Here is an 11,534-nt window from a genome sequence, read left to right as displayed (position 1 = left end):
AAACGTTATGTTAGGTAAAGAAGCCAGACATAGAAGGTTACTCTGTTACAACACTTCTGACATTCAATTTTTTCCACAATGACCATTTTTCCAACAACTCTCCAGACTAACCTAGGTCCTATAGTTTGATTCAATGCTGACACTAAGTACCTAGAGTTAGTGTCCAATTCCACAGGTTTAAAGGCTCAGTCCCACAAGGCTGTCCTTATTTCAGATTCCAGCCACAAGTCCCAGGTTGTTTACCTGTACCTCTGACCCACTTGCTGTAAGTTGGGAGTTCCCACAACTCTTTTCTCAGGTTTGGCAATTTGCTAGCATGGATCACAGAACTCAGGGAAACACTTTGCTTACGTTTATTGATATATTCTAAAGGAGACGACTCAGGAATAGCCAAATGAAAGAGATGCATAGGACGCAATGGATGAAGTATGGTGGGGAGGCGTGGCGTGGAGCTTCCGTGTCTTGTCCGAGCATCCTACTCTCCGAACACCAGCCCGTCAATGTATTCACCAACCAGGGAGCTCTCTAAGCCTTGCAGTTTAGGAGTTTTTATGGAGGTTTCACTGTGTAGGCATGGTTGATTAAATCACTGGCTGTTAGTAATTGAACTTAACTTCCAGCCCCTCCCCTTTCCCCAGAGCTCGTGGGAGAGGGGCTGAAAGTCCCAACCCTCTGATCAAAGCCTTGGTCTTTTTGGAGACCAGTCCCTATCTTGAAGCTATCTAGGGGGTTCTAGACACCAGTTATCTAACTAGAATGCAGAAAACACTCATCACCCAGAAATCCAAGGGTTTTAGGAGCTCTGTACCAGAAACTAGGGACAAAGATGAAATATATATTTCTTATTATGCTAGCTACATACTATGTGATTTCATTTACTACCTTCTGGAAAAGGCAAAACTATAGGGGACAGAAATAAGACCAGTGGTTGCCAGGGGATGTAGGGAAGGGAAAGAATGGACTGTAGAGGGGCAAGAGGGAATTACTTTGGCTGTCTGAAATGTTCTATATTGGGGTGGTAGTTATTTATATAGATGCCTTGTCAAAATTCATTAAACTTGAGTCTTATAAAAGAGATTAATTATTGTATGTAAAGTATATCTTAACAAAGATGACTTCAAATAAAAGCATTTTCATCTGTTATCTTTTGTAAATCCCCTGGCCCCAAAGGATGTGACATATACATTATGACTGCTGTGAGGGAATGAAACAAAAATTCCATCAGTGGGTACCTGGTATGACTTCCACACAAATGTCCACTGGCTGTGGTGAGCAGTGCCAATAGAACAAGATTCAGTAGAATTTTTCAGATGTTTTTAGTCCAAAGCTTCTCTGGTTATCCATGGTTCAGACTGGATGTTTCTCCTCTTTGGGGCCTCATGTGCCTCTCTATCCTCTAGAGTCTGCTGCTTTAATAACTTCTTTTGGCTTCTCTTTACCTTCCTTTTTCTGCTGCTTCTCTGCTTTCTGTTCTTTCGCCACAAGCCGATAATTGATGCCCATGCCAATGAAGAGATAGATGCCTGCGATAATTAGGATCACACCACACGCCCAGTATGTGTATTTGTAGTCTCCATAGATGTCATTCAGACGACCTGAAGATATCCAAAACACAGTTATGTGGGCAAAAGTGAACAAGTATACCTTTCCCAAATGAAGCTGAAGGATCTACTCAGAAAGATGTCAACCAATCCTCAAAGAGCCCATAAATGACAAATTAGTCTAAAAAAAGAACTGCTAAAAATTATCTCATCTTTTATGATGTCATACTTGGGTTTTAGATGGCCTTGCATATTTTGTTATCTTTAGCAACTTGAAAATAATGAAATCTTTCCAAATTTGAGCCAGGAAAGACCTACAGATCATCTGGAATCAATTCTCTGGATTCACAGTGGAAAAATTTGTTGCTCAAGAGAGGTTTAGGAGTCTTGCCCCAGGCCACAGAGCTAACTGCAGTCTCCTGGCCAATGCTCTTTCGCTGACATTAGCATTTCCCAAAGAGCGGTCCCTGTGAACACTTGGCCTGTGCTATACAATTAACAGCAACACCTTTCCACCATTCGAAGTGCTTAATCCTCATAACAGGCAGATTCTGTCATCATTCCTGCTGTATGATGTACAAACTGAAGTACAGAGACCTTAAGTAACTCGCCCAAGGTCACAGAGCTCATAAGTGAAATAACATGGCTTTTAATCCAGGAAGTCTGACACTGAAGCTGCACCTGTAACCTCCTGAGTGTTCCCAAAGTCAAACTTAGGGAATGGCATAACATATTCTTTTCTGGTAAGGATTCACCATGTGCATATTAAATAGGCTTTGCAAGGTCCTCTGGTAATCTATCAAACTTGGGGTTTCCAAAAATTTTTTGGCCATGAAATCCTTGTTATAGTAAAATTTATTAGCATCTCACCCAATTGGTTAATTAAGGAATAAACACCCAAGAAGACTTAATACAACCAATTCAAATATGATTCCATATGCTTTTCTAACTCAGGACATTGTTCATTCAGCAATATTTATTGGGCTGACACATACACTTGGCACTGGGCTGCTGGCCCTGAGGATAAGGGAGAGCAGAGGAGAGAACATCCACAGTTCAGTGGAGAAGAGAAATGTTAATCAAATAATTATACAAGCCGTGACAAGGAGTGTTTGAAAGCAGAAAATAGGGGGTTGGGAGCAGCAAGCAGGGTCAGGAAAGCTTCTCTTACAGTGTAAATGAAGCAGGGACCTAGAGGAGGATGGGACCCATCTAGGAGGAGGGGATGGGAGAAGGATGAGGCCAGAGCACACCAAGTGCAAAGGCAGGTGGTAGGAAGCTGGGGTGTGAGAGGGGAAGGAGGAAGGGCGGGGCTGTTGGAGCAGAGAGAACAAAAGGTGAGTGACAGGAAATGAGGCTGGAGAGATTGGAAGCCAGGCTGGGGGGCGCCTTGTAGGCCACAAGGGAATTTGCTCTCCACCCCAAGAACAATGGGAAGCAACTGGAAAGATCTCATCAGCTGGAATATCGAGTTTGTATTTGCCTGCAGAGTAGAAAACAGATTGTAGGCTGGCTAGAGTGGATATGGGTAGACCAGTCTGGAGGCTGCTGGAGCAACCCAGATAGGGGACAGGAACTGTGGATGGGGTGGTGTTGTGACAGAAAAAGTGGGCCAACTAGAGAGAGATTTAGGAGCTTACAGATTTAGAAATTTATAGGACTTGGACTCTCATTGGATATAGGGAGGAATGAGGACTGGGAGTCTAGAAAAATCAGTAGTGGATTTTCTTTTATGAATCCTTCCTTACTTATAATGCATAATCTAAAAAGCATGAGTCATATTCAGAGGAAGTCCCAATTACTACTACATTTTACATTAATAGTAATTTTAGGGGCGCCTGGGTGGCTCAGTTGGTTAAGCATCCAACTTCGGCTCAGGTCATGATCTCGCAATTTGTGGGTTTGAGCCCCATGTTGGACTCTGTGTTGACAGCTCAGAGCCTGGAGCCTGCTTCGGATTCTGTGTCCCCTGGCCCACCCCCACATCTCCCCCCACTCACGTGCTGGCACGTGCGCTCTCTCGCTCTCTCTCAAAAATGAATAAACGTTAAAAAAATTATTTTAAATTGTAAACAATTTGGTACTCTCAAAGGATAATCCATCAAGTTTTATGGTCACTTACTTGTTGTGTGAACTTGGGCAAGTTATTTCACTTTTAAAAGCCTCTGTTTCTTTGTTGATAAAGAGGGGACATTAACAGTCTTACCTTATAGACTTGTGAGTTATGACAGGGTATATGAAATTATCTAGACAGTCCCTGGTACACTGTGAGCCCTCGCCTGGTAACTCTTATTATTATTTTAAATATTACTACTATGATAAATTCCACAATTAAAATGAAATTACCGAAGTATTTTAAAGGTAGAGTGTATATGTTTTTCTATAATACACATTAGTTTTATAATCAGAAAAGTTTATTTTAATGAATGTTTAAGTTTGTAATTGTTTTCACTCTCCTTTCAGCTTGATGGTTCAATGTAATTTGATTCTGTAAGTATCTGAGGAATTATGCTGTTCCAAGCATTGTGCCAACACTGAGGCCACAGAGATGAGAAATATTGGGGCGCCTGGGTGGCTCAGTTGGTTAAGTGTCTGACTCTTGATCTCAGCTCAGGTCTTGTTCTCAGGGTCGTGAGTTCAAAACCTTCCTTGGGCTGCACACTGGGCATGGAGCCTACTGATAAAAAAAGAAAAAGGAAAAAAAAAGAGACATGCTTGCTTTCTGCCGCCCAGAGGCTCACTAATCTCTGCTTTTTATCACCTTCCCAATTTTCGATGCCTGTTTTATGTTAAGAGGACCAAAGAGGTAGTAAGGCATACTATACCTAAAAGTGGCGGCCCCAGGAGGACAGGACAGCATTCCACAATGGTCACCAATCCCACAGCGCTGGAGAACCTCTGGGGTCCAACAAGGTCCATCAGTGTTTCGAATAATACTGAGCTAAACCACCCAAATGCAAATCCAAGGAATCCCGCATAGACACAGAACCCAATGTAGCTGGAGGATAAAGGTGCTAGCAGATGACACACTCCATTTGCAATAATAGAAGCAGCAAAAAAGTACTGAACTCGAGGTCTTATCCACTTCGTGTTGGCTACAAGTCCCATAGAAGGTCTGGCTACAATATCGACAAAAGACAGAATGGAAAGAAGGAAGGCAGCCTTCTCACTAGAGTAATGTTTACTCTTGCCATAATTACTAAGAAAGACTAAAGGAGTAGCCAGCCCAAAAGCCATCACCACGTTCCCAGAGAGGTATAGTAGAAAGCCTCTGTGGGTAAACAGGGATAAGTCTATAACTTTGTTAACTCTTTGAAAAACTGATTGTTTCTCGTCTTTGGGGTTTCTGCCATTAAAATCTGTACTTGCATTATTTGTCCCCTTTTCTACATCAGATCTTCCAGCATCCTGAAGGGATTCTTTAGACCCGTCTTTCCCTGCATTCGTTGGCGGGGGCCCTATTGGTCGCATCAGGGCACCAGCTACACAGCAATTTAGTAGGAGGCCCCCAAGAATTAGGAAACTTCCTCTCCAGCCAAAGATACCGAAGAAAGCCTGATTGAGGGGGGCCAGGGTAGAGAGGAACACAGGGCTGCCTGCCATGGCCAGTCCATTTGCCAGTGGTCGCCTCTTGTAGAAATACTTGCCAATCATCGTCAGAGCCGGATTCAAGTTGAAGGCAAGCCCAAGACCTGTGGAGGGGAGGAAAAGAATTACATACCAGAATAAATGTCAGAAACATATTTGTTATTGATCAACTAGACAAAATGAATGGCAGGAGGTCAAAATCATCATTGTAAGAGAGGTGATTATAACTAGTAAGTAGATGATTAAGTGGGCTGCTATCGAATAAATACAGACATAAAGTCTCTTTATGCAGCAAATACTAGATTTATAATATAACATTAAAATAATTCTTTGATGTTAGCAACAATAAGAATAATATATGTAGACTCCTTAGTTTAATTTCATAATTTAGGTAATTGAAAACAAAAAGGAGAGAGGATAAATCTCATAAATTCAGGAAGTAAGACATAAATGGTGGGGCTGAGGTCAGAAAAAGAAGAAAGAGGGAGGGATGGAAAGAGAGAGAAAACATTTTGGGACAGTAAAACACAACACTGTGAAGATGCTAATACACGTTAGTAGATCCATTAATGTAATGTAATTTCTATGAGAATGCTAACGTATTCAATTTTTCAGATGAGGTAGAATGACTCTAAAATATACCCGGAGAACAAATGCATTAGAAGTATTCAAAAAGGGTAAATAATTGGTGGGACCAACACTAACAGATATATAAATATTTGCTACAGTTACAGCTACAGTAATTAGAACAGTGTGCACTTAGTCAAAAGGAAAAACTGATCAATGAAATTGGGCAAAAAGTCCAGAAACAGAACCAAAAGATACATTTAAATAAATAGGGAAGAGTAGATTTTTCAACCAATGGAGCTGAGACAAGTATCCCAATAACCTACTAAGTGTTCTCCCATTCTTGTTCCCTTCCCAGGGAAACCAGACTAGAATGCCACCCATTCAGTCTCTCCACTGACTGCCATCCACAGCTCTTCACCCTGGATTAGGAAGCACCATGATTTGGCCCTTACCTACCTCCCTACCCACATCTCAGTATATTCTCAGACATTCTGAGGGCATCTGTTCCTCTAGATTTTCACAAAATCTAGAGGAAGAACTCCTACTTATCGTCCACATCTCAACCCAAGGTAACCCATTGAGAGGCCTTCCCTTTAGGGGTCATTCAATCCTTCACCAAAATTCTCTGTTTTAAGTTTTTGCAAAGCACTTCTCACTAGCTAATATGTATTTATCTATTCATTTATTTGTTGGTCTGTTTATTGTCTGCTTCCCTCCACTACAAAGGAAGAACCTTGTCTGTCATGTTGACTCTATCCCCACAGAGCTTGGAAACAGTCCCTGACATATCAATAGGGACTCAATAAATATTTATTGAATGAATTAATAAATGAAGTAATGAACAGGCTGAATAGCCAAGTGAGAACAATTAAGTTCTGTTCGTTCCTTATGTTATTCACATGCTCTAGATGGATTAAAATATTTAAATGTTTAAAATGTTCATGAATGTAGTCAAAGTACAGATCCAAAAAGATAATACCTGTTATTGGCATTATCTCACATCCTGCAGGTGGGACTGTACATTATTATAACCTTTCTAAAACAATATCAAAAACCACATCAAAAACCTTTTCCCTGAGTAATTCTACTTCTAAAATTTGTCCTATGGAAATTATCATGTTCACAAAGATGTATAGAGAAGTACTATCATATAAATATGGTTTATTAATAGTGAAAAATATAAACAACTTAAAGGTCTTTCTATTCCAGAATGGTGAAATAAACTATGGTATATCCATCCAATGGAAAATAGTATCCATCCAATGGAAAACAACCCAGTTACAAACATTATACATAATTTTATCCCCTTTATTTTCTAAGAAAAGTACATGTGTATGCATAAAAAATACGAGCATCAAAATATTAATGGTTTTCTCTGAATTGTAGAGTAATGGGTGATCTATATTCTTTATCCTTAGTAGTTTCATTTTCCAAATGTATCTGTTAAGAAAGGGGGAAGGGAGGTTTTCTCATGTGTGTCCTTAAGCCCTTGAAAACGTATATGGATTCTCAACCAGAAAATTCTTGCTTTGTATCTGACATTTTCTCTTACTCTAAATTGAGCCAACTTCTTCTTGGGTGGAAGGATAATGAGTGGGAATAGACGATAACCCCCATTTCAGCAACTTGTCACACCCTATCACCACTGTTTCTTAAGCTTGAAAAAAAAAGGAAGAAAGAAAAACTTTCAGTAAAATACAACCACCCAATGGCTCAGTCAGTTAATCGTTTGACTCTTGATATAGGCTTAGGTCATGATCTCACAGTTGTGAGTTTGAGCCCCACAATGGGCTCTGCACTGATAGCAGATAGCTAATAGAGAAGAGCCCGCTTGGGATTCTCTCTCTCTCTCTCTCTGTCTCTCTGTCTCTGCCACACTCTGCTTATACTCTCTCTGTTTTAGCAGAGATAAAATAAATAATAAATAAAATAAATAAATCAACTTAAAATAACCACCCAAAGTGCCAGAACTTTCTTTTTTTTTTTTAATTTTTTTTTTTAACGTTTATTTATTTTTGAGACAGAGAGAGACAGAGCATGAACGGGGGAGGGTCAGAGAGAGGGAGACACAGAATCCCAAACAGGCTTCAGGCTCTGAGCTGTCAGCACAGAGCCCGATGTGGGGCTCGAACCCACGGACCGCGAGATCATGATCTGAGCCGAAGTCAGACATCCAACCAACTGAGCCACCCAGGCGCCCCCAGAACTTTCTTTAAAGACATGTTTTTCTGGTACTATGAAATTAACATATCTATAGCTCTTAAAAATGGTAACCCAATCATTTTTCTAAGAACTTTCATTTCTCAAAAGAATTGGCAGATGAATGCTACAAATAATCTGCATAAAAATTAATGCTTCAAAATACATCAGTAGCAACTCACCTCCAATGAATCCAACGTACAAGTAAAGTTCCTGTACAGTGTTGGAGAAAGAAGCTGCAATCAAGCCACAGCCTGACAAGCAGCCACCAACAATCATGGTTGGACGACTGCCATATTTATTCACCAGGATACTGCTGATAGGACCTGGGAGAGAGCGAGTAACTCAGTAACATAGAGGAGAAGCCCCCCCACTCCCATCCACACCTGCACAAGGCATTACTGACACGAAAGGATGCCAAGACATAAGTACCCCACCCCACAAAATAAACAGATGAAACAGAAGACACTGGTAAGAAATAGTGCTTTCTATTTTATATCAGAGTTACAGGTTTGTGTAATGGGAAAAATCTAGCATTGATTGTATATCTATACACTTACAACATATTGGATGGATTTTAACTGAAGTATGGAAGACCTAACCTATCTCCTTTAAGGCAAAATAGGCTGCAAATAAGTATTTATAGGATTCTTCATGTATCTAGGATATTACTGACATATATATATGTAGCAAGTTTGCTCTGTTTTTAATTTTTTAGATGATCATCTGATGCAAATGCACACGAACATGATGAGATGTATGAGCCTGATCAAACTTCTGACTTTAGAGCATATTTTCAAGTTAGCTAAAAGGTACTTTGTTTCTCAGAGAAAACAACAAAACCAAAACAGAACTACAAAACAAGAATGCCTACCATCACTTTTCTTCAACATTATACTGGAGGTCCGAGCCAGCGCAGTAAGAGAGGGGGGAAAAAGGTGTAAGGAAAGGAAGAAACCAAACTATCAGTATTTGCAAAAGATATGTTAGTCTATCTTAAAATTTTGAAAAAAAAAACAAAACACCTACCAATAAACTATTGGAAGTATTAAGAGTTTAGCAAGGATATATGATTAAAACATAAAACATCAGTTGACATTCCATATACCAGCAACCACACATAAACATTTTTAGTGAAAGTTATCCTTCATAATGATATCTGCTTTGCAATATAACTGAGCTAACAGCACACAGTTGTATGTAGCCTTTATTGTTAAAGGGAATGAAAAATATGACTCAAATCACATAGCCTCAAAAACTAACATTTCAAGTATCTTACACAGAAAGGCATCAAGAACAAAAAGTATTCAATATGGGGTTTTTGTCCGCCTTTTGAAAGCTAAAAGAACAGACCTTCTGGGTACTTACCTCCAGCATACATGACAGCGAACATAATAGAAGAGATCCATGACACCTCGCTGGTGCTGGCATTAAATATTTCTTCAATTTCTTTGTAAAATACAGAAATAGATTTGCCAAATGCACAAGAGAAGCCAATGGAAATAAAAGCTCCAGTAACCACTGCCCAACCCCAGCCTCCATCTGGGGGGCTGGGTCGAACTGGACCTCCATTCGATGGTGACATTGTAAGTGAAGATGAATTCCAAAATGCAGTGCAAATCCAAATATCTAAAGGATATGAAATTAAAATAGTACATAACAAGTAGGTCAATAAAAAGCACTTCCATAAAACCCCTTAAACTTATAAAATAAGTGAAAAGCTTTTCAATAGTACTTGTACTCTGTGAACACAGTAGAAAAAGTCCAAGAGTTAGAGTATTGCCCCCAATTTTTATAGGCTTGAGGTTAAAAACTCATCACCACTTGAACTGTATGCCCAAGCCCTTTCAATCCTTTTCAATAAATGTTTTGCTTTTTCAAATTTATAAACATACCTGTTTTAATAATAGATTAGTAACTTTCCACATTACCAGAGATAACTAAATAACTCATCTGACTTATCTGCATGCAAATCTCACAAATACACACACTATAAAAGTTTCACAATGTAGTATTTCCTTTATAATTTCTCTCATTTCTCAAAATATATTCTCCAATACTCACCTGGTTTTTATGTTCCTAGAATTTATAGGCTAACTTAGAAGTGTCAGGAAGGGGGCACCTGGGTGGCTCAGTCAGTTGAGCATCCGGCTTTGGGTCAGGTCATGATCTCGAAGTTTGTGAGTTCGAGCTCCACATCGGATTCACTGCTGTTAGCCTGTCAGCACAGAGCCCACTTCAGATCCTCTGTCCCCCTCTCTCTGCCCTTCCCCCACTTGTGCTGTCCCCAAAATAAATAAATATTTAAAAAAATTTCAGGAAGGACATACTAGTATCCCATAAAACTCACTAGATATATGGCAACTTCCTTCCTTCCTTCCTTCCTTCCTTCCTTCCTTCCTTCCTTCCTTCCTTCCTTCTTTCCTCTCCCTTTCTTTCTTTTCTCTTTCTTTCTTTCTTTCTTTCTTTCTTTCTTTCTTTCTTTCTTTCTTTCTTTCTTTCTTCTTAGATTATGCAACATGCAAGCGGGTGAGAGGGGCAGAGGGGGAAAAAGAGAGGAAGAGAGAGAATCTGAAGCAGGATTCACTCTCAGTGTGGAGCTTGTTGTGGGGCTTGATCCCACAAACCTGGGATCATGACCTAAACCAAAACTGAGAGTCGGCCACTCAACTGACTGAGCCTCCCAGGCACCCCAGACATACAGCAATTCTTTAAAAAGTTCTTTCCACTTTGGTGCTATTATGAATAATGCTGCTATGAAATTTTGTGCACAGTCTTTTGTGTGGACAGGTTTTCAATTCTTTCAATTCACTTTTACTTAGTAAAAATGCTAGGTCATATGGTAATTCTGTTTAACATTTTGAGAAACTGCCAAACTTTTTTTTTTTTTTGCAAAATGGCTGCACCATTTTACAATTCCACCAGCAATGTATGAAAGTTCCAATTTTTCTACATCATCACTAACATTGTTTATGTCTATGATTTCTAACTATCCTAATGTGTGTGAAGTGGTAACTCATCATTATTTTGATTTTCATTTCTCTAGTAACTACTGATGGTGAGCACCTTTCATGTGCTTATTGGACATCTGTATAACTTCTTTGGATATATGTCTTTGGAGAAGTGTCTTCTTTGGAGAAATGTCTATTCAAATTCTTTGACTAAGATCATGATCTTAGCCGAAGTTGGACGCTTAACCAACTGAGCCACTCAGGTGCCCCCTGATTACTGTAGCTTTACACTAAGTTTTATTTATTTTAATTTTATTTTTTTAAAGTTTATTTATTTACTTTGAGGGGGTAGGGCAGAGAGAGAGAGAGAGAGAGAAATAATCCCAAGCAGTTTCTGGGCTGTCAGTGCAGAGCCAGATGTGGGGCTTGATCCCAAGAAATCTGAGATCCTGACTTGAGTTGAAATCAAGAGTCAGACGCTCAACTGACTGAGCCACCCAGGTGCCTCACTAAGTTTTAAAATGAAGAAGCATAAGTCCTCCACTTTTGTTCTGTTCCAAGGTAGTTTTGATGACTCTGAGTTCTTGCATTTTTATATAAATTTTAGGATCAGTTGTCAATTTCTGCCAAAGGGGGTGGGGGGAAAGGCTGAGATGTTGAGAAGGACAATGTTGAATGTAGATTT

The 11,534-nt window shown here is 39.6% G+C and overlaps 1 protein-coding gene across 1 annotated transcript in view; it reads right to left on the bottom strand.

Moving 5' to 3' along the window:
• Positions 1–337: 337 nt before the first annotated feature.
• LOC109272069 (monocarboxylate transporter 1-like) overlaps positions 338–11,534 on the bottom strand; it is a 29,030-nt gene continuing 17,833 nt past the window's right edge. The window contains exons 2-5 of the mRNA XM_019457873.2: positions 9,267–9,527; positions 8,081–8,224; positions 4,367–5,233; positions 338–1,595 (exon numbers count right to left, since the gene is read on the bottom strand). Of these exons, the coding sequence (XP_019313418.1) occupies positions 1,390–1,595; positions 4,367–5,233; positions 8,081–8,224; positions 9,267–9,483 (1,434 nt within the window). The 5' untranslated portion in view covers positions 9,484–9,527 and the 3' untranslated portion in view covers positions 338–1,389. The remainder of the gene's footprint in view (positions 1,596–4,366; positions 5,234–8,080; positions 8,225–9,266; positions 9,528–11,534) is intronic.

The sequence above is a fragment of the Panthera pardus genome, unplaced genomic scaffold (assembly GCF_024362965.1).
Source record: "Panthera pardus isolate Hobbes unplaced genomic scaffold, ASM2436296v1 HiC_scaffold_11, whole genome shotgun sequence".
Classification (NCBI taxonomy): Eukaryota; Metazoa; Chordata; class Mammalia; order Carnivora; family Felidae; genus Panthera; species Panthera pardus.
This window is presented reverse-complemented; position numbering and strand designations above follow the sequence as displayed.